This window comes from Ceratotherium simum, chromosome 31, assembly GCF_057802395.1.
Source record: "Ceratotherium simum simum isolate JZ-2026a chromosome 31, ASM5780239v1, whole genome shotgun sequence".
NCBI classification, from domain to species: Eukaryota; Metazoa; Chordata; class Mammalia; order Perissodactyla; family Rhinocerotidae; genus Ceratotherium; species Ceratotherium simum.
In genome coordinates, this window is record NC_141930.1 from 13,671,814 (window position 1) to 13,695,348 (window position 23,535).

General features: G+C 37.0%; 1 protein-coding gene across 15 annotated transcripts in view; it reads left to right on the forward strand.

Moving 5' to 3' along the window:
* The window catches only part of STAU2 (staufen double-stranded RNA binding protein 2), a 392,065-nt gene that overhangs the window by 270,643 nt on the left and 97,887 nt on the right, over positions 1 to 23,535 (forward strand). Inside the window, exon 13 of one of the 15 annotated variants that reach the window (XM_087420418.1) lies at positions 9,990 to 10,124. The exons of the other annotated variants lie outside the window; for them this stretch is intronic. Coding sequence (XP_087276544.1) covers positions 9,990 to 10,109 — 120 coding nt within the window. The 3' untranslated portion in view covers positions 10,110 to 10,124. Of the gene's footprint in view, positions 1 to 9,989; positions 10,125 to 23,535 lie in introns of those variants that run through there. 15 annotated transcript variants of the gene reach the window in all.

Genomic DNA, 23,535 nt, shown 5'->3' on the forward strand with positions numbered 1-23,535 from the left:
AAAATATGGGAAAAGATATAAGGACACTTGTCATTGGTTAGGGCCCTCTCTCTTCTTCTTCTGGGACTCCATTTACATGCATTTTTTATATTTTCCCAGATTGCTGAGGCTTTTTTTTTTTAATTTTTTTCTCTGAACTTCAGATTGCATTATTTCTATGGATCTATAAGTTTACTAACTCTTTTCCTATGTCTCCTTCATCCAGTGAATTTTTTTTTTACTTTGGACATTGTATTTTCATTTCTAGAATTTCCATATGGTTCTTTTTAAAGTTCCTGTTTCTCTGCTGAGATTTTCTATTCATTCATTCATTATAGACATTTTCTTTTATATTCTTGAGAATAGTTATGATAGGTGCTTTAAACACCTGTTCTGCTCATTTCAACATCAGATATATTGGATTTTGTCTTTATTGATTGCCTTTTCACTTGGGTACAAGTCATCTTTTCCTGTTTATTCTGGGTCAAGTAATTTTGGATTGCATCTGGATTCTGTTACACTCCTCTGCATAGTTTTGAGGTTTTTTTTCTGAGGCAGTTAATCTGGCTGGACTCAAAGTCCAAACTTTGTCTCTTATCTTGAACTATTTCTTCTCTTGGCTTCTGGGATAGTAGTCTCCAGGTTCTCCATCAACTTCCCTGTCAAACGTTGCAAAGCAGAACCTAATAGAATTGGCATTTAGGTGGTAACTGCTCTCTGTTGGAGTAGTTTCAGTGGCAACTTTTTGTAATGAAGTGAATGATAGGGGAGAAAGTTGAGGTAGTGATAGTAATACTTTCCTAGAGTAAAAACAGAAATAGTTAAAAAATGATCTGTCATAGGTGGTGTTTGCTACCAATTTGGATTTACAGTTTAAGCAGAAACTTACTTCTTACTTTTTGCAAATCAAGTAGCATTTATTGATGTTTCTTGGTTCAAACTTCTTGGTCCCCATTGCTAGGCTTCTCATGCATAGGCCTATATTATAATTTTTTCCCTCTGAAACTCTAATTTAAGGAGAAACCTTTAACTCCTCTTTCTCATGATGCTTTGGATATTATAGTTTTCCAGGCTTTTATGCCATAAATTTTTTTTTCTGCATACTTTTTCTTTTCTGTATCAGAGGTAGAAAGTACCACATTGCCTAGTGACTCTCTTTTTTTTAATTAAGAGAAAATTGAGTCTCCACTGATTCCCACCTCTTATGTTTGAAGATTCTTTTAGTATAAACTTCTGATATGCATAGAAAAATTTATCTATTATCTATTCTAACAGGCTCTCAGCTTCTTTCAAGTCTCCTTTATTCTGAAGCACTAAAGGTTTTCTATCTTATTATAAGTGGCCTTACAAAATAATTTTTGACTTAGAGAAAGTAGGAAAATAGTACAGAGTTTGATGTTAACAATTGTATAACCATAGCATTAATTGTCAGCACCAGGAACTTGACGATGATATAATACTACAGTCATGTGCCGCATAACAACATTTCAGTCAACAACAGACTGAATATACGATGGTGGTCCCGTAAGATTATCACCAGATAGCCTAGGTGTGTAGTAGACTATATCATCTAGGTTTGTAGTAACCTCTCTGGTGTTTGCACAATAATGAAATTGCCTAACAATGCATTTCTCAGAATATATCGTCATTAAGCGACTCATGATTGCATTAACGAATCTACAGATCTTACTCAAATTTTGTCAATTTTCCTACTAATGTCCTTTTTCTGGTCCAGGATCCTGTCTAGGATCCCACATTGCATGTAGTTGTGATGTCTCTTCCAATCAAGTAACAGTTCCTTAGTCTTTCATGATCTTGACACTTTTGAATATTTGTTACCTGTTTTGTAGAATGTTCTTGAATTTTGGTTTTTCTGATATTTTCTCATGTTTTGATTAAGGTTGTGCATTTTTGTTAATATCGCAGAAGTACTTTCTCAGTACCCTATATGCTACTCTGTTTATAATATAATTGTTTTAAATATTTCCTCTATGTACATTAAGAATCACATCAGATAGTGTTATAATTTTTGCTTCAAATGATTCTGTCCTCTGTTCTCTCCATTCTGCTGTTAAGCACATTCATTGAGTTTTTTTGTCTTGGTTATTGTATTTTTCAGTTCTAAAGTTTCTATTTGGTTCTTATATCTTCTATTTCTTTGGTGAGACTATTGTTTTTATTTGTTTCAAGTGTGTGTGTAATAGCTTTTTGAAGCATTTTTATGATGGCTACTTTAAAACACTTGTCAGATAAGTCTAAGATCTATGTTATGTTGGTGTTGGCATCTCATGATTGTCTTTTCTCATTCAAGTTGAGATTATCCTGGTTCTGATATAATGAATGATTTTCTATTTTATCCTGCACATTTTAGGTCTGATAAGTCTCCGTATCTGATTTAAATCTTCTGTTTTAGTAAGCTTCCTCTGACATTGTGCCAGCTAGGGTATAGTAGTGCTACCTTGTTACTACCGGGTAGAGGTTCACTTTCTCCACTTAACCTCTGTTGACCACCCTGGTGGGAGCGGGGACTTGTTATAGCCGAATGGTGGTGACAGTCCTGACCCTCCACTGTGCCTCTCCTGACATCACCCCAGTGAGAAGGGGTAGGGTACCGACCATCAACAGATAGAGATGAAAAGCCTAGAAATCCAGCAGGGATCCTGACTCCCCATTCAGCCTTCTTTATCATCACCCTAGTAGGAGAATTGGGTCACCTTACGCCAGTCTGGCAAGGGTGGAAGTCTAGGCTTCCTAATTGGCCTTGGCTGATGTTGGGGAGCAGGGAGTGGGTCTGCCATTTTTTCCATGATTGTTTGGCTACAGTAGAGCAGTTAAATGTTTTTTATCTTGCTAAGTTATTCCTTTTCTGGTCCTTTGGTTAGAGAGAGCAGGCTTTCGTGAGGGTTTTTTTTTTTTTTTTCTATACCCATTGGCATTTCTAGGTTACTGGTTTCTCTAGCACCCAGTCCAAAATATGTAAAACATAAAGAAAACCCAAGAGTTCACCACTGTACTGTTTCTTGGGTCTTGAAATCCTGGTAGGTTTTCCTCTTTATCTCCACCTTTCTGAGTCCTCTTAAGTTTGTTTTGCTTATAATTAGCAGGAAGAATAGGGAAAAGTAAATCTGTTCTATCTTGTCTGGAAGCAGAAGTCATAAATGGTCTTTTCATCATGAATGTAATTATATTTTAAATACTAATGTAGTATGTTTCTAAAATTTATAATTCTTGAGTATAAAGCAATATATTCCAATATTTTTGTAAAAGAAAAATAATTAAATGCTGCTATGAATTAAATCAGTATATAATGAAAAGATTTGTAGGGTCTTGTCTTTGATGCCATTTTTTGAAGTGGTATTCAGTACAATAGAATTCTCATGCATGAAAATTATCAGAGTTGGTGTGCCCTCTTGGGAGAAGATTTTGCATTAGTTTAACTTTGGTGGTGTACTGAGTGCCTATATAACTGTAATTTTCCTTTGACTTCGGAAAGTTTTCCTTGTTACAAAATTATTTCTTTACAAAGCCCTATAGATTTTAATGTGGCTTGTTTTACATATATAAATGGATATGTGTGGGTATATCAAAACATGAGTACACACTACAAAAGAGGGGAACTCCTTTTCTGGTAGATTTGAAATTGGCTGAAACTAGGATAACTGTGTGTGTGTGTGTGTGTGCGCGCACGCGCGTGTAATTTACATCTTAATTAGCTGCCTCCTTAGACCTTCACTGGCATAGTCAATGGAAACTGAAAAGCAAAGAACAAAAATTTAGGATTTTTGTCAGGTACACAGTCATCACTTAAAGGAATGCAATTATTTCCCTTAACAATACTGACAGCACATCTGTTGTTGCATTTGTTAGGCAGTTTTTATCTGTGACTTATACCAGAAATAAATCTGTACATTGCTGCTAGATTTTGTACACCAAATATAGGCATGTAATTTTCAAAGCTTATCCCAAGCATAGAATTTCTAAAAGAGAGAAAAGATAATTATAAGTTGAGTCTCAGTCTGTATAATGTGATTTCATTCATTCACTTATCACTTCTGAGGCATTAATGTGACAAGCATATTGCATACAGAGTGAAACAGATTATTCATACACCTAAACCACTTAGACATGACTGAGCATGTTAAATATATGTTTACGTTTTAGTTACAAAGGACTTTACTTTAGTTATGAAAAGGATTGGGAAAAAAGCTTTAGAGAAAGTCAGTGACAGACATTATCCTAATGTAATATTCTTAATAATTATACATCTTGTCATATCTTTTATTACATTATTATGGGATGTGTTATAATAGTAATGAGGAGAATATCTAATATTTATTTAATGCTAACCATGAGTCAGGCCTTGTTCTAAGTGCTTTCGTGGAGAAACTAATTTTATTTATTACTTATAAATTAATTCATCAGGGCCGGCCCCATGGCTTAGCGGTTAAGTGCGTGCGCTCCGCTACTGGCGGCCCGGGTTCGGATCCCGGGTGCGCACCGAGGCATCGCTTCTCTGGCCATGCTGAGGCCGCGTCCCACATACAGCAACTAGAAGGATGTGCAGCTGTGACATACAACTATCCACTGGGGCTTTGGGGGAAAAATAAATAAATAAAATTATAAAAAAAAAAATTAATTCATCAGTTAGAAATAATGTAGATTGATACTATTGACTGGAGTTGACCCAAATAAGTCAGATGATTAAGTCAGATGATTTGCATGTCATCAAACCATCTACAAAAGTAGTTAAGAAATGTTTACTACCAACTTAATCTACTTATTAGGGCAATATTTATCAAGGAATATTGTTTTGTGCTTTGCCAAGAACGTGGTATTTTGTACGTTAGTGAAGATTTTGGTCTTTTGTACAGCTGGTGTGCAGAATCGGCAAGAATCAAGCATGTTTTGAGTAGCCTAAGATCTAGTGCTAAACTGTCGCTCCGTAGCTCCTTGCTGTCTTGACTCCTGTGCGCAGGGCTTCTGTGCGGGAGCTCCAGTGGGATCCCTGCGTGCTGCCGAGTAGACCCCACGCTTCATGAGCCTGAGGTGTGCTGATCAGGCGGGTTTTCTTGACACAGCGATTGTGTTAGGTGTCACGTACAAATCTACAGCCTTCATCTTTTCGTTAACCATGTAACGAGCAGCTTGCTTTAGACGTGGATCTTTTTCACACCCTCCTCGTTTTTGTCCCTCGGAGGTAACCATTAAAAACATCTGACAGACAAGCAGTTAGCCAGTTCCCTGCTGAGATTAGTAAAATATTTAGTAGTCCTACAACATCAAGGAACTTCAGCCCTGCAGGAAACAGTTTGATTCACTTTTCTTGGAGGTAGGGCATAGGGAATTTAAATTTTCATTTGGCTGGCCCCTTATATTTTCAAATGGGCATGAAAAAATTCACATACCTAGCTTTTTATATAAATTGTTCTAAGGCTTATGGTATTTTTATTTCTTAAATTATATGAATAGTTGAAGAATTTGTGTCTTTCCCTTCAGGAAAAAGAAATTTCTAGACTGGCAAAATCAGTATCAGAATGCACCATTATAGTGTCTCATGTGGGTTTATGTGATTGCAAATCAAACTAGGAAAGTTATTTTAAAATAAAAATTATTGTAGATTTGCAAATTTCAAAGGAAGCCACATTGTTTAATTTACATATATTGAAATTTCTGACCCATCTTTTAGTAGAATAATTTTTGTAAGTCCATGAGAAAGAAACAAAATGTCAATTTACAGTAGTTTATGGTGTTATAAATCCAGAACAAGTGCTACAACATTGTAAAAATCCAGATCAGTTGCCTACATATTAGAGTGCGAAAGATAGCAAAATGATATGATTTATAAACAGTAAATCTTAAAGTAAACATAGAAGATGACTTTCATAACCTAAAATTATCTTTATTCATTTTTCTTTAATCAAAATCAGGGTCTTATGACATTGTATATTCGAATTTTTAGGGCCACGTTTGTAGGAAAATAATGCTGTGTTGTAGCGGAAATATTTTGCCCATCAATCCTGAAGAGTTTTGCATTACAGAACGTAATGGAATTTTATTACCCTAATTATTTCAGCCTAGAGTTCTAAGATTCCTGGCTTCTGCTGGTGCTTTGAATCATAGGAAGCGTTTTTAGATTTAGAAGGATGAGTTTCAAAATGTCATTCACACATTATGTATTTTTTTAATTCACTATTTTTTGAACTCTAATGTTTTTATGGCCAAGAAAAAAATGAAGAACTGAAAAGAGCCACATCAAACTTGTTTTTATGAGTGATTGATTATGTGAAGTGTGACTCTTAAGGCCTTTTATCTGCATGTTATTACTTTTTGTTTAATTTGAAACTGTGTCCTCAAGCAGTAATTCCCTGTATTTTTCACCTATTTTTGTCTGGTTTATTGGCAGTCTCCATGCAGTGGGGGTATAAACATGTAGTGATTGCACATTTCTCCAGTCACCACTTTCCTCTGTGCTCTGTCAAATCTCCCTTTCATGTTCCTTTATGATATCTTTGGCAAATCCCATAGTTTTCTGGTTACCTTTAGTTTTTAAAAAACTAGTCCAGGTCACTATAAAACTCCAAGCTCGTGTCCTCCCATTACAAGCCAGTCGTTTTGGCTCAAGACACTGGGAGGAGGGGGTGTACATTGATTTCTTTCTCTCTCCCTCTCCAGCACGGTTGAATATTTGTAGTTGGTGGGGTAGGAGCTGGATCTGCTTCCGAGACGTCTTCCTCCACACTCTACCTCTGTTTCATGGCCTTACTCCTCTGATGGGGAAGGCTTGGAGGGGGACTAGAGTAGGGGAAGGTGCCACCCTTAGCCTGGTTTCATCCACTGCTGGTTTTCATGTAGATAATGTTCTGGTTTTCTTGAGGCAGTGTTTAGTTTCTCCCACCCCCCTCTGTCCTTGAGGGGCAGCCATGGAGCCTTTGAGCTTTACCAGTGGTCCATGCCCCTGACCCCCTCTGTTGGTAGATGTCACTTTGGTTGGCCTGAGTAGCCTCTTGGTTTCTGCTGAGATTCTCTTTCATTCCCTCCAAGGGCCATGGAGATCTGGGGTGAGCATGTCTTTCTTCATCCTTTTTTGTTTTCAGGTACACTGTGTGCCTAGGGCTCCTTCAGCAAGTTCTTAGATATCTCCAGACTCGGTCTCTGTATTTTCATATGCTTCCAAACTGCTATGGACATACATCAGATTCAGTCAAGATTTCTTTTCAAAAAAGGCCTGCAAGTTCAATTCTCAGCAAGCCTCCTGTCAGGGGACTAAATGTTAGTCTCCCTTTCACGTAGGTACTCCCCCTCTCTATCAGCTATTTTCTTAGAGCTGCCCCACTCACTGGAAATACTGTGTTCCTCATGAGGCTGACAGTCAAGATGGTTCCCTCCCATTCGCCTCCCCTTCCTAATTCCTCTGTGTGTTCTTTATGGCTGCACCAGTTCCACTGACTCTTACTAAGGGGGTGGGGCAAGGGAATACGGCCCAGCCCTAAATGTTGGCAGCTCTTTAGAGCTCCTTTTCCTGTTGGCTTGGGTCCTGGTGTCGATTCTGGAGCAATAGGAGAAAGCCCTCTGGGATTAGATTCTTTTGTGAGTGATACAAAGCCCAGTGACTTAAACAAAATAGATGTTTATTCTTCTCTCATGTAAAGATTCATATGCTAGCAGTCTAGGGCTAGTGCAATGGCCTGTTCCATGAAGTCTTCAGGATCCCAGGTTCCCTCCAGCCCCCCACTCTACCATCTCTAAGTTTCAGCCCTTGTCCTCATGGTCAAAGATGGTAATGTCCACATTCCAAGCAGTAGTGTGACAAAATGGGTGAAGAAGAAGAGCAAAAGGCACACACCTGAAATCTTTTTCAAAAGTTTCTGGGAAGCCACCATGGAATTCTTTGATTTACATTCTACTCAGTCATATGGCTAGTGATACCTACAACAGAGCCTGGGAAATATGATCTTTATTCTGCGCATCCAAGTGCCCAGCTAAGAGTCACCATGGAAGAACACTGGAGGACAGTTAGCAATCTCTGTCACGTTCACTGGATGCTGTGGCATTTTCTTTAGGGGAGCTATGGGCAAACTTGTAACTTTACATCTATCTTTTATACGTGAGTTATTTATGTACACTAATATCGAATGTTTGCAGGATGCATAGTATTTTATAGGGTATTACAGACTCACTGAATTATTTACAGTTAGGAGAAAAATTAAACCTTTCAGTAATAGTATCCAAGCCACTGATAGAATAAAGTTTGAAGCTTATTTTTTTGATTGGAATTGTCTTGTGCTATTTCTGTCCTTTCTAATTTTCATTTCTCTAGAAGAAAGAATAGAACTGCAATAAGTTGGCTGACATATAAGCATGTTCACCATCAATTTGGATGTTTAGCAGAGTGTCATGTCCCTTATATAGACTTTCAATTGATGTCAAAGGGTGATTATATTTTATTTTAAAAAGCATATTTTATAATAGCACTATATCAGACATAATATTTTAACTGTGCCATAAATGGCTGTGAACTGTAGCTATTATGGTGTCACTGTTTATTGGCTGTTGCATAAACCTGTTATGTGGTTTCATTTTCCCTCATCATATTTAGCTGATGCGTAGTAAACACATTCATATTCTTGAACTCCTAGACACTGAGTGACTGTTTAATTTGCTCAGGAGGCGTAGTATATTGAGTTAGAACTGTTGTCACATCTTTTTCCCCAAAGCTAACTTGGAAAAAATATTTTTGTAATAAAATCTTTGAAGTACTTTGGAAATGAGGCTTTCTGTATTCACTTGATTTGAACTCTAAACTACTTTTTATAGATTCCAGGAAATTTGTCTACCTTCAGGGAAGCTGATAGCCAATCTTAACAACATACTGGTTTAAAGAAGTTGAATTATTAAACCATTAGACTAGAATTCATATTGTTGTCATTTTCAGTCGGATCTGAATTATTCATGACAAAATACATGTGGACCATAATCTGTAATAAAGTCATGTGGATATTATGCAACAGTTAGAAATAAACCTCAGACTAATATGTGTTTTAATTTTCTTCCTCACAAATTCAAGATTTTCACCTAAGCTTTTACCTTAAATTTGTACACATTTAACAAATTGAACAAGTTATGGCTAATGAAATCAATTTTCCCTATAATATAATTGGTAGGGATCACATTCTATAGGCATATTTTCATTAATTTACCACAAAAGCAATGCTATTTTACTTTATTAGCTTATAATTAAAATAAACACTCCTTGAAAGAACTTTTTTGAAAGTAGATAAATGGGAAGATGGAAATTTTCCCAATGGAAAGATGGACTTACACATCTCCCTACCCCCTATACCCTACCTCTGATATGGAGTGTCTTACATGAGGTTTTAATAATGGTTCATTGTATTTAAAAGAAAAATAATATAGTAACTTTATTTTGATCTGCACATTACAAATCATTTCAGTTTAATTCAATTTGATTATGTCAAAATTTCAAGCATAACATGATGTAGTGATATGTATATTTAACAGTGGTTTTATAGGGACTATAATGTAGAAATAGAAGAGTGTCACTACTGATTTAGTGGTAATCACACACACACATAAAGTCAAAGATAAGAGAAAATTCAGGTTGACAAAGTTCCATTAGGAAAAAAAAAAAAAGAATCAAATGAACTTTGACTTAGCTTACCCTTGAGTCCTTTGCGCGTTATGCATTATGAAAAGCTGGACCATAAAGATAAGTGTAGCATTTAGTTGTGAATTTTTCTGCTGGCTATAATAATGTAAAGCATTTTGTAAAGCATTTCCTAAACGCTTTTAAAACTTCAAAAGTACTTAAAATGGAATTAATAGATTTTCCATAAATATTGGAAGGTCCCAATAAGATTTTAAATATTTGAAGTGTGTTCTTCATAAATTATTAGAATTCTTCTTGAAATCTAGACCCTTTGAAAAGGACCTGTGGCATCTAGCTCCCTCTTACAAGTGGTGTTCAGCAGATTGCGTGTGTTCTGTTATAGGTTCACTACTGTGATAGACAAAGTGGCAAAGAGTGTGTGACCTGTCTGACATTAGCCCCTGTGCAGATGACTTTCCATGCTATTGGAAGCTCCATTGAAGCCAGCCATGACCAGGTATAATACGCCACTACCATTTTGCTGCGTTATGGCCAAACTAAGAAATCAGAGACCATCAAAATGGAAGCTATGTGCACACAGACAGCTTTGCTTTCCCTAATACATTATCCTCTAGTGCCATTTGCTAGACTTTTGAAAAATCAAAAATTTTTGTCTTGGGAAACTGATATCTTAGGAGATTTAACTTATTTTAGAGTCCTAGTTTTCAGTTCATTATTTATTTAAACATAGAATTCTTTTATAAAGAAGAAATAATTGCCCTACAAGTTATTTTTATTTTTAATAATTAAAAATGGGAAGAAAGGTCAGCAAAACAACGTAGATAATCCTGGACTCTCACTGGACTCATTTAGTTCTGTAAGATAGTTTAGTGTTATAGAATGTATGCAAAATAACTGAACTTTTGGAACCATCAGCTTGCTCCCATAACTTGGGATATTATCAAAATGAAGTTCCAGTGTTATTTTTACTTTTAGGGCTTTGTTTCTGAAAGAAAGCTAAAAATCTGAAAAGTATATTGTTTCTTAACAAATTCCTTTGATTGTTTAGATAGCAGCTTGAAAATACATCCTGTTTATAAGATAATAAATATTTTCAATTAAAATAATCATCAGATTAGACTAAACTAATGACCTAGGACACAGAATTTCTAGTTTGGAGTCAAGATAAATAGACATACACAGTTTACTGTATGACTAACCAGCTCTGCTTTCTAAATTAACCGTTCACATACAGAACAATCATAACTCATTTTCATGTTCATTTCCAGTAAATTTGAGGACTGCTAATAGTCTTGTCTGACTAATCTTTTTTTCCCTTCCATCTGCGAAGTACCCTTGCATGGAGAGAATAACAGAACATAATAGCATATCTTCTCAAACACATGGTTTATTGTCCAGCTCAAACAAAACCTAGGAAAACATTCTTAAGGGCACACCTCTCCAGTTCATGACGTCTCTGACACTGTGGGTTTCCAGTCATCATTCACTGATCGGTGATGAGGTGTTGTGGGTTCAGGAAAGAGCAACTCATTGGTCAGAAAATCTGAACTTTATGAACTAACCATGGCATAAGTTAGCTGCAGTTACCTGGATGGATTCTGTCATCTCTTTGGGACTCTGTTTCCTGGAATGTTAATGAGGGAGCTGGGTTAGGTGACCTACAAGATTCATTCCAGTGCTGCCATTTAATGATCCTGTGACTGATCTTCCTGCTCCTGGTTGAATGAGCCCAACCAATAATAAACAGTTAATAGCGTGTTGATCCAGAAAGCAGCTTAGAGATCACTCCAGTTTGCAATGATGCATGCCCAGCTGCAGAAGAGGGTGCAGCAGAAATCTGAGGGACATGCCTAAATTAGCTTATAGAAAGTATTATCCCTCTATGAACTATAACTTAACTGTATGCTAGGTGCTAAGGATACATGGTAAGAAGGTCAGACATGGTTCTTGCTCATATGGAACTTACAGTCTAGCAACTTCACCCCTTTGAATATTTGCCAAGAAGTCTAGCTACCGATATATCTATCTCTATATCCGTTCATGGCAGAAACAAATGGCACAAGCAGCATGAGGTAACCATCCTGCAAAGGCTGAACCTCAGACACCCACACACCTGAGAAGAGCAGCCCGCTGTTAGCAGAGGTAATACGTTGCTATAAAAGAGCACTGGGCTGGGAGTGGAGACTGGGGTCAAACCCAGATTTGCCGTGAAGTAGCTGTGGGGCCTTGTCTCTTCGCCTCTTGGAACTCGGCTTCTTTATGAATAAAATAATGAAGCTGCTTCAGGCTTGTGCCAAGTCTATGTCCCAAGGTACCCAAAGTCCAGGGCTGCTGTTGGCCCATATGGCACCTTTACAAATTAGAAAAAATAAAAGGCGCCTCTTTTTCAAGGCATTTTATTGCTATCCAACAGAAAATTGTTGTAATAGACAAATCCACAGTAACTACAGTGTGAATGGAGCCCCCACTCAAGTTTGCATTGCTCAACCTACACAGCTGTACATAGTGGTCTTATATTACTTCTGTATGGAATGTCAATGGTAAGTAAATAAAGACATTTTTATATGAAAGCAAATATAACTGCGTTATAGATGACAAATTTGCATGAAATTTTAAGATTAAAAACAAAACTTTCAGGAAATATGTTGATAATGGTCAAATGGATGGATGGATGAATGAATGAGTGGAGCTATGAATGAAATGATCATCTTGGTGGCCTCAGAGGTGCAAAGTAGGGGTAGTGGTGTCATCAGTGCTCCTCACTTATACTTGGATAATTGCGCTTCCGAGGAAAGGAGACAGAGTAAACCTCTACTCTGTATCTGGCTTTTCTACTTTGTTGCCATTACCCTTTCCTCATACTGAGGGTCTGTTTAAGCAAAAGGCACTCCTTCACTATACTAAAAGCATAAACTTGATCTCATAAGTTGGAAAAGATGGACCACTAAATGCTTTTTCACCCATTAATCTGTAAATACTAGAAAGCAGGAAAACATTTTAAAGTAAGAAAAGTTATCACTTGAAAAATATTTTCTAGAGCCGGCCCTGATGGGCTTGTGGTTAAAGTTCGGCACGCTCTACTTCGGCGGCCCAGGTTCGGTTCCTGGGCGCAGAACCACACCACTGGTCTGTCAGTAGCCATGCTGTGGCAGCAGCTCACATGGGAGAACTAGAAGGACCTACAACTAGAATATACAACTATGTACTGGGGCTTTGGAGAGGGAAAAAGAAAAAAGGGAGGAAGCTTGGCAACAGATGTTAGCTCAGGGTGAATCTTTCCCAGCAAAAAAAAAATGTTTTCTATTATTAATGTAACCGAGCCAGCACAGTTGAACAAATGGAATAAGTATTCTGAGAAAAAAGTATGTGTAGAATTTAGAGGTGATCCTTCTTATGAAACTCGGGTTGTCCTTCTCTGTGTAGAAAATGAAGGTGAGAAATGGAGGCGCTCTCTAACCTTGAACTTGACAGCTTATCTTACTTTTTTAAATTTGGCTCTAGGAACTCAGTGAAGTAGAGACAGAATGTGTTATCCAGTGTGCTTGCTCACTGAATTAAGAGTAACAGGACGGGGACTGTTAAGTGAAATTTCTCTATCAAAGGTCAATACAGATATGCAAAATGGGGGTCAGGGGAGAGATTCTTTATCATGTTTATGCTGATGATGTCCACATGTATGGAACTCTTAAGTCTCCACCTCCCTCTACCAACCCGCCTCCACCCATGTCTTTTCCTTTTATCCCTCCCATTAAATGACATCACCATCTACCTTGTTGCTCAAGCCAAGCATCTTGGAGCATCCTTGCCTCGTCTCTCCTCCTCACATGCTGCATCCTGTCCCAGCATCTCTTCCTGTAAATTGCATCTCTGATCTGGTCACTTTTCACCACCTCCAGTGTTATCATTCTAGCTTACGTCACTATCATTTTTAACCCAGACGACTGTAGTGGTCTCTAAACTGGCTTCCTTTTTTCTACTTTTGTTCCACTATGGTCTATCTTCCACACAGTAGCCAAAATTATTTTTAAGTTAATCATATCACGTTACTCAGCTGCTCAAAACCTTCCTGTGGCTTCCCATCAGAACTACTATAAATCCAAAATTTTTGTTATGGCGTACAAGTCTTATGTGAGTTGGCCCCCTCCACCTCTCCGTTTTCAGTTCCTACCACTCTCCTTTTCACTCACCGTGTCCCAGTCTCACTGGCCTTGTTGCCAATTCCATCAAATAGATGAAAGAAACCAGACTCAAAAGGCTGCATACTGTAGATTCAATTTGTGTGACATTGTGGAAAAGGCAAAACTATAGGGATAGAAAACAGATCAGTGGTTTCCAGGGGCTGGGGAGGGATTGGCCATAAATTTTCATGAGGGAATGTTTTGGGGTGATGAAATGTGCTATATTTTGATTGTGGTGGTTGAAACACAACTGTATGCATTTATCAAACGCACAAAACTGTATACTTTTTAGGTATATTTTACTGAATGTAGATTATATCTCAATAAACCTAACAAAAAAAAAGCCAGATTCATTCTTTTATCAGTTACTCATGTGATATTGATCCCAAGGACATGGGGAAGGATGACATCCCCTTTCCTGTCCTGTATTCTCTGCGTGTGTTGGACTCACCTTGGAAATGCAGTAAATTTAACTAATGGCCTGGTTTAGAGCTTCTCTGAATGCCGGTGGTTAGTTAAGCCTGCTTCAGACCTCCTAGAATAATTATTAGTCTCCAAAAAGTGACTTAAGCCTACCCCTGTCTGACTTCAGGGACAGGGTCTCTAGGCCAGTGTTTTCCACTTGGGATAATTCTCTGAATTCTCATCTAGCAGTGGTTGATGTTGGCCTGGTTGGCTGCTGTTGGCCTGGAGGTCCTCATGGTGTCTGGGTGAGAATGCTCTACATGTGTTTGCCTTATTCATCGCAACAGATATGTTATAAATTCACATTAGTTTAGAATGTTTAATTGTCCAGAATAAATCATGGTTTAAATTTCCAGATACTGACTTTTTGAGCAAACATTTGTTAACTGAACAACTGTGTGGGAATACTGCACTAGATACTATAGCATACTAGGTAACTAACTTAACGGTCCTCATGATAAGCTAAATAACTAACTTCTTATAGTCCTTGCTAAGCCAGTCATGTGAAATTTAAAATTTGTAGATTGTGTGGTGGTTTCAATGAAGACCCATCATCCTTACTCATAAGTTGAGTAAATAGCACATTTATTTGTTAAGATTGAGCTAGTGAGGGTTTTGCTCAATATTTTTCAATAGATCCTATTTGAAAATTAAGTTTATATTTGTTAGTGTATGTTATTAAATCAGAATCCTTAGTAATAGCGCAGAAAGGTTTTTGGAATCTTCTAGCTTGGTATACCTCACCAAATACTATTCTTTACTCTCTCTTTCTGGCCTGATACCCTTTCTACATCTTTCTTCATCACTCTTACTGAGTACCTCTTCCTCTCTGTCTCTCTTAATTACATCGGTCACCTTCTGGTTACAGCCTCAAAGTTGTCAGCTTCCTTCCCTGTCTTTATATTTTCTTTTTATTCATCTTCACTCAGACTGCATTGTCAGGCTCACCAGTCTCACAAATAATGGGCAAGCAGGTGTAGATTAGTTAAAATACTGGAGCTTAATTTCTAATTAATAGTTCTGTCACTGCCTACCTTATTTTGTTCAGGTTAGCTCTGGAACTGACTTGCTTTATATAAATAAAGGAATGAACTAATAACCACCTAACCAAGCACCGACTAGCCAATAAAGTATAACATATATATATTAGTATTTGCTGTACTCTAACTTCTAGTCAACACAAAGCGAGATTATCATATAGGATAAATGACAATGTATATTTAACATATTACTTAGAATTTTAAAAAATCAACAATTCTACAAGAGAAAAGAAACAAGACCCAAATTTATATATAATGTGTTTACCATGAACTAGATGTTGTGCTAGGCTCAACATACATTATTTTGCTTAATTCTCATAATAACTTATATGAGGTATAAACTGTAGCATTTGTATATTTACTTCATTTGCCACATCACCTTTAAGAGTTTAGGTCCAGATTAGTAAAATCAAGCTGAATTGTTCCCAGTGTGTGTGCTTTGACTAGAATTCAAGGCAGACCTCTTAATGAAAGGGCAACCATTAAGTGTAACAATTTACAAATCTAATGAGTATTCTCTTCTACTTTAGATTAATTAAATTCTGCTCATAGGTTTCTTATCTGATTAATTAGAAGTCTCTTTGCCTGAGTAACTATACCATAATGTCTTATAGTTGTATAGTAATTTAAAATTAAAAGAAGAAACCTTCACACACATTATCTAACTATATACTGTCACAGCAATAATATATTGATTGATTGTAGACAATGTACAGAACTTTTGTAGCACTAGATGGTCTTACATAATAACACATACACTCCCTTACCCTGGAGGTAATTATAGTCTAATGGAGTGTGTCAGCTAGGGTGCTTTTGGCTACAAGTAACAGAAAACTTGACTCATACAGGCTTAAATAATAAGGAGCCTTGTTATCTCACATAACAGGAAGTTCAGAGAAATGGTGAACTCCAAGGTTGGTTGATAAAGCAGCTCGATGACGTCAGCAAGGACTCAGGTGGTTCCATTTCTTAGCTCTGCCTTCCTGTGCTGCATCCTCTGACTCATGGGAAGATGGCCACAGTAGTTCTCTGTGTCACAAGAAAACAAGAGATCTCATCTTCTTGTGTCTCCTTTTAGGAGCAAAGACATCTGCGTCAGGAACTCCTCCAGCCATCTTTCCTTCGTGGCTCAGGCCTGGATTGGGTCGGTCACACACCCATCCCTAAACTAGTCTATGGCAAGAGAAATGAGATCACTACTAGTTTAAATGCTAGGGGTGAAATGGCTGTTGAGGAATCAACCACGAGGACCACTGCATGAGAGATTAAATCCCACATACATAATTTTAAATTTTCTAGTAGACCCATTAAAAAAATAAAACAGGTAAGTTTAATCTTAATATGTTTTATTTAACCCAATGTATCTAAAGTATCATTTCAACATGTAATCAAATTTTTAAGTTATTGAGATATTTTACCTTTTTTTCGTACATCTCATTTTGGACTAGCCACATTTCAAGTGCTCAGTAGCCACATGTGTGTTGGACAGCATAGGTCTACAGAATGAAATCCAAGGGCATTATGACTTGGTCCCTGCCTATGTCTCCAAACTCATCCTTCACCGTTCACCCTGTACCTACTTATACCCACACTTTATGGTCTGGCAGTGTTGAGTTTATGCTCTGGCAGTATTGAGTTACCACATCTCATGCTCTCTTGCGTCTCTGTCTTTGTTTGCACTCTTCTCTCTATCTGGGCCGTTCTGTCCTTGCTCATAAGAGGAACTTTAATTGTTATATCCATCAGATCCAACCAAGATGTCACTCCAGTCAATAAGCCTTACCCAGAACTACCTTTTACATTATCCCACGGTTACGCTTATCAAACTATTTTCCTATTATTTTTTTTCATATTGGTGTCCCTACTGGGACTTCTGTGAGGTCCAGGTCAGTGTCTTATTTGCCTTAGTATTTTCAATGTCTATGCTCTGGCACTTAGCAAGCACACAATACATACTTATAGGATGGATTTGAATTGAATTTCTAAGAAAATTAGAATGACTTGGATTTGGTAGAATTAGTGAGAGAAATAGAATGTTTGGACCAGTATGCTTTCTCTGGTGATGACCTTAAACAGACGTTTTTTGTGAAAGTGTCCTGGTACTTCCAAATGTTGACCTCCGAGTATTTACGTGCTCTGAATACATATAACTGTCATTAGGAATCCATCGTATATCTCCATTAATTCCTTTACTGATCTATTTGTAATTTTTAATTTTTCTAACCTATCGTGCATATGAGTACATCCTTCTCAGTGTCCTAAATTACTTTCTTCAAGTTCCAGGGCTGCCTCCTGATTCTAGCATCCCACAGTGTAGCATACAAGTCAGTATTCACTGAGTAATGTCATCTGGGACTGCATTCCTCAGAATATAAAAAGGCATGAACTTCACAGGTTTGAGCAACGATTACCCAAGACTAATAAAGATTTTTATTAATAAAAAAGACATACTTAAGTGACATTGCATAATAACAAACCCCATGTCATCATCCCAGAGGTACCTGCAATAGGGTTATGGCATTCTTTGTGTTACATAGATTTCAGTATAAGTTTGAAATTCCGCTGTTTGACTTGCTCCGCATATGAAGGCACAGTGCTGAGTGCCATGGGGTGTTGGAAGAGAAGGTATGATCACTGCCATTGGCAGCTTCTAGGAGGTCCTGGAGCTGCCAACATTCAACACATAATTTGATTTTTGTTTACTTTTTATGAAATAGGGTGCTAAGAGAGATAGTAAAAAGGTACATCAATTTTAATGTTTGTTTTAGGAAAGTGTTTTCATAATTCTTGATTTTTATATTTCAAAATATTTCCTCCATCTGAAACTTATCCCATGATTATAGGACTAAAATTTCTTCTCAGTTTTTAAGTTTATTATATAAAATTCCCATTTTATACAAATATATCTTATAGTTAAGGAACTCAGTCATATCTTTTTTTTCTTTACATTTTATATTTCAGTAATTAGTCCAGTAGTTCACATAGCGTGTTTTTGTTTTTTACTTTTTTAAAATTCAGATATAATTGACATATAACATTGTATTAGTTTTAAGTGTACAGCATGTTGATTTGATATATGTATATATTGTGAAATGATTACAATAAGTTTAGTTAACATTCATCACCACACAGTTAAAAATTCAATCATATCCTCAAAAAAATATTTCAGCAGGAAAAGTCACCAGAAACACCTTCTCACCACTAAATAGTTATCACTCACTGACGGACTAGAATAGGACGAGTCAGCAAACTATGGCCCGTGGGCCAAATCCAGCCTACCACCTGAACTGAGAGTGGTCTTTAGATTTTGAAATGGTTGGGAAAAAAAATCAAAAGAGGAATAACACTTGATGACATGTGAAAATTATATGGAATTCAAATTTTCATGCCCATAAATAGTTTCACTGGAACACAGCCACGCCCATTCGTTCAGGTGTGGTCTATGGCCACTTTCAGTAGTTGTGACAGAGACCTTATTGCCTGAAAAGCCTAAGATATTTACTATCTGCCCCTTTACGGGAGAAATTTGCTGATCTAATCTCCGGACCAGCAGAAAGAAACGTTAGGCATTCACCTTTTGAATTTTGTGTCAAATGGTACTTTAAACGTGGTCATTCAGAGTTCGTTCTCTTTTGGAAAGGAGCCAGTTTTCTGGACATATTTCCTATATTATAGGACAGTGAGACTTGATTGTGAATTTTGGATTTATTTACTCTACAATAGAAACCAATTTTATTCTCTAGGGGAAAAATAAATGTCTTTTTTCATCAGTATTCTTCAGAGCATTAAAAGAAAGTTTACCTGTAGCAAAGGTTACTTTTGTCTCCTTGCTGAAATCCCATTTAGAAACACTTCACAGCTGGACTTTTTTTTCCTTTTTTTTTTTTTAAGTAATAAGGAATATTCTGTTGTTTCCTCACTTCTTTCGTTTCAGATGTATAAGCAGTTTCCAGAACCAACAATGAGTTATAGTGGAAGGTAGTAGGAAGATTGAATATTATGTATTTTATAACTAACTCATAATTTCATTTATGCTTAGTACAGCATGACCGCATTTCTAAGAGGTTGCCTATACCCGGTGATATTGTGCACACAAGTGACTTATTAACCTGACCTGTAAAATAATTTTGGACTATAGTCAAAACCACGAACTTAACTTATTGCTTTCCTTCTCCTACTTTTTTTCCTGAAGTGATGAATAACAGCTATTTTAATCAACAGAAAGTGTGAAATTTTAGGTTTTAAAAAGCATGACTTTTCCCAACTACACTTAAAAGGTGGTTATCTTAGTGTGGTTATTTGGTCTGTACTTCACCTTATCTATAGCTCAGTGTTTCACAACACATTATCTCTTTGAAGATAATTTCATGTTCATGATCTCATAAGAGACAAATTAAAGTATAAATAAAGTCCAAAAATTTTTTCTAGATTTTTCTCCCTAATGAGTTTTGTTCAGTTTTGGACCTGCATACATAATCCATGTCAGTAGTTCCTTAATTTTTAATTAAGTATTCCAATTTCAAATGATTTAAGTAGGAATTTCATACTCCTACTGTTCTTGTAGGTCTATATATTTGATGTTGATTTGAAGATTGTTGGGGAAATATTCTAAAAACCTTTCTGTGCATCACCAGATACATTATTAAGCCAATAAATACCATATGTATATAATTGGCTAAATGGATGTGAAAGTTATAGTGGAAAACTGTTGCCTATATAGGCTTTTTTAAAGTGACGATCAATGGAATATAGTTCCCTAGGCCACAGATTTGAGAGCATTATTGCCCACTGGAGGTAACTTTTACAACCGAAAGAGTATTACCTTCCTTGTAAACTCAAACTATGGTGTTGCCTGTGGTTTATTACACTATTCAAAACCAAAAAACAGTAACCTTCTCTCTCTTAGCAATACACCTTCAATTAAGTCATGCCTCTCTCCATTTCCAAAATTCCTTTTTAGACAATCTAGTTACTGGTTATTTTTCAGAATTTTCGATTTTATTCTTTTATTGCTAATAGTTATTTGACCTGCTCTCTTTGTTTCTAAGTTGGCAGCTAATGCCTTTTCAGATCACAAATTTTTAAAATACCCTTTCAGTTAACTGGCTTCTCTTTTGCATCCTCTGATGGAAGGAATACGAAGACACTTTTAAACTCAAAAATATTTAACATGTGAAATTAAATAATAAAGGCCAACGTAGTCATTAAAAATGGCCCTATTACCCTTCATAGGCGGTACAGTGATGTGCTACCAGCAAACACAGTACCTTTTGGTAAAAAGTGTCACCACTCTACCAAGACCCACACTTAAATATCTCACTCTAAAAGACTAACATACTGATAGGCTTCCCATCTGTTTCACCTAACCACATATGCAGAGAGAGGTCACACCTTCACATAGCCTCTTGCCGTAGTAGGAAGCATAATAAGAAATTTTTCAGCTTAGGGACAAAGTTGCCTGGCTGCCAGAGTCTCCTTGTTGCTGATACATTTCTGCTTCCTAGACAACTGTTTGCTGGGATGTTTATGTAGCATTTCCTTACTATCTGCTTGGCTGATACTACCTCCTTTCCTTGAACTCTGACTCTTGGTTACTTATCTAGGGTCTGCCCTGTTGGTTTGTCTTGGCCTACTAGTACTTTTGTTCTCTCTGACCTTGTGCTGCCTAGCTAACCCCTGACAATGGTTTCTAACTGTTTTCTGTTCTTGTCTGCATCTTGCATTTCAGAAACTCATTGTTCTCATATTGCTCTCTAAATCCAAAACTGTTCGTGATTGACAGAAGTCTGTTTTATAGATATTATATCCTACAATCACTATAAAATCCGTATTCTCCCCGCTACCCCCTCTCCCCCATCATCATGGCCTCATATCCAGGACCCCTGGGACCTCCCCACAATCTAGGAACTAACAGATCATTTCTTGGGCCAGCAGGAGTTTTCAGGACTCTGTTTTGTTGTCCAGTTGTTTTCTGGTTGATGTCCATGCCACACTAATTATTAAATATCTTTAATATCACCTCTGCTTTCAGAGATATATGTAAGAGTTAAATTGTTCAAGGAGAAAAGAGGAAAGACATCCTAAAGTGACAATTTTCTTAAAAGATTTTTGAAAATTTCCGTAGGAAATCAAGAAGCATTTCAGTTTATTCATTCAGTAGTCCTGTACTAAGCACCAGTCTACCACTGTACTAGATGCTAAAAAGTATTTTCTATTCTGTAAATAAGGAATGGCCTCAAATTGAATGTAATTAAAAGTTGGAGACAGGGTATGTGGGAACTCTGTGTACTTTCTACTCAATTTTACTGTGAATCTAAAACGGCTCTAAAAAAATAAAATCTATTTAAAAGGAAAAAAAGTTGGAGAAACAACAAAACATACAGAAACAATTGAGGACTGATTGCAAAGCAACATGATTTAGTGTCAGAAATGTTTTAAAAATGTATATATGTATATATAAATATCAAAAGGCTGTGGAGTATAAAATGATCAAGAGCAGAAGAATTCACCTGATTAAGCTTCTTTTAGGAGTTGATGGACTATAAATTGAAATATGAATTATAAGGGCTTTCCTAATAGGGGAAACAACGTGAGAAAAAAATAGAAACATGGAAGTTGTCAGGGAGCATGTGGGGGAAGAAAAATTCGGCTTGATGGGAGCTGCAGGAATAAATAATGTTGCGTAAGATCAAGGTAATTGAGTACATTCTTGACAGCTAGGTTGAGCAGTATGAATTTTATGTTCTTTGCAGCAAAGAACCATTCTTCAATCAGGAGCAAAGGACACGATTTTGCTGGTGTCTGTAAGATCAATCTGGTAGCCAGATGCAGAACTGGCTGTGATGGAAGGAAAGCTTCTATCATAGTAATTCAGGAATGAATGGGTGCTAGATACCTTGATGGATGTGACTCTAAAAATGGCAAAGAAAACAGCATCTCTCCCCGAGAGACATTGCAGAGAAAGAATCAGCAGACCTTGGTGACCAGCTGAGTATGGTAGAAAGAGAGCAATTAAAAATAGCTTTAAAGGCAGACTACCAGTATGGCAGAGTGAGAGCTGGGCAAATTTTCTTTCTAAAAAGCAACAATAAAAGTGGACAAAATTATCAAAAACAATTTTAGGACTCTTAAATTGACTAAAAGCTTTCAGCAAATTGAGAAGTGTTTATTCATGGAAAAACTACTGAACTTCAGGTAAGAAAAGTAGAATTCTGTGGTGTTTCCTGTCTGAAGCTGCTCCCATCCCCTACCTCCAGGCACACTCAGCAAAGTAATTCTACAAGGGCGAGGAAAGCCATGGAAACCAGCAGTTTCACTGGAGGAATGGCCTTACTTGATTTGAAGTGGAATGTGAAAAACCCCATGCCCAGTGGCATTGTAAATAACAGTAGACACCTTAGTGGCAAACAAACAGGAAAGGCTAGCTAGCAGCTCTATGAATCTGAGGTTACAGTCTTGGTTGAGGTCAACAATGGACCAACAGACTAGCCAGAAATTTATCAGGGAGATTCAGGAAATGAAGCAGCAATAGGGAGCCTTGATAAACTCAACACATATTCTTGGCTGACCGAAAGGCTTCATACACATGCAGGAAAGACCAGAGAGGGGCCAAGCTATTTACATATCCCTGGCTGACCATGGAATTCTGCACATAGGCAGAGGAGATGCAAGAGGATCCGGCAGAAAGTAAATGCCAAGGCAGACTTGAGAACCATCTGAACTTTGAATGTGCTTCCCAACCCAAACACAGAACTAATGGCAGAGAGAAACTTTGTTGGCTTATGGTATTTGAGCACAACCACTGACCAATCATTGACTAACCACTAAGCTGTATAGGCACAAGGGTGAGCCCTAGGAAGCCAGGTTTAAAAATAAAAACAAAAATAATTTTTTAAAAAACTGAGAAGAGACACAAGTAGCCACATGCTGTGGGGGAGATGGATTCCATAGATTTAATCTAGGAAAATTAATGAACAATCAAGAAAATCACAGCAAAAACAACAACCCTAAGGAGGAACATGAAAATTCAGTTACTACCATGTAGTATCTAAGTTTCCAATTTTCAACAAAAAGTTACAGGATATGCAAAGAAAGGAAAAGGTAACCAATGCTCAATGGAAAAAAGCAGTGGGCCCAGATGTTTGAGTTAGCAAACAAAGACTTCAAAGCAGCTATAATAATATGTTCAAGAAAGCAAGGGAAACCATGTTTAAAGAATTAAAGGAAAATATAACAACAATGACTC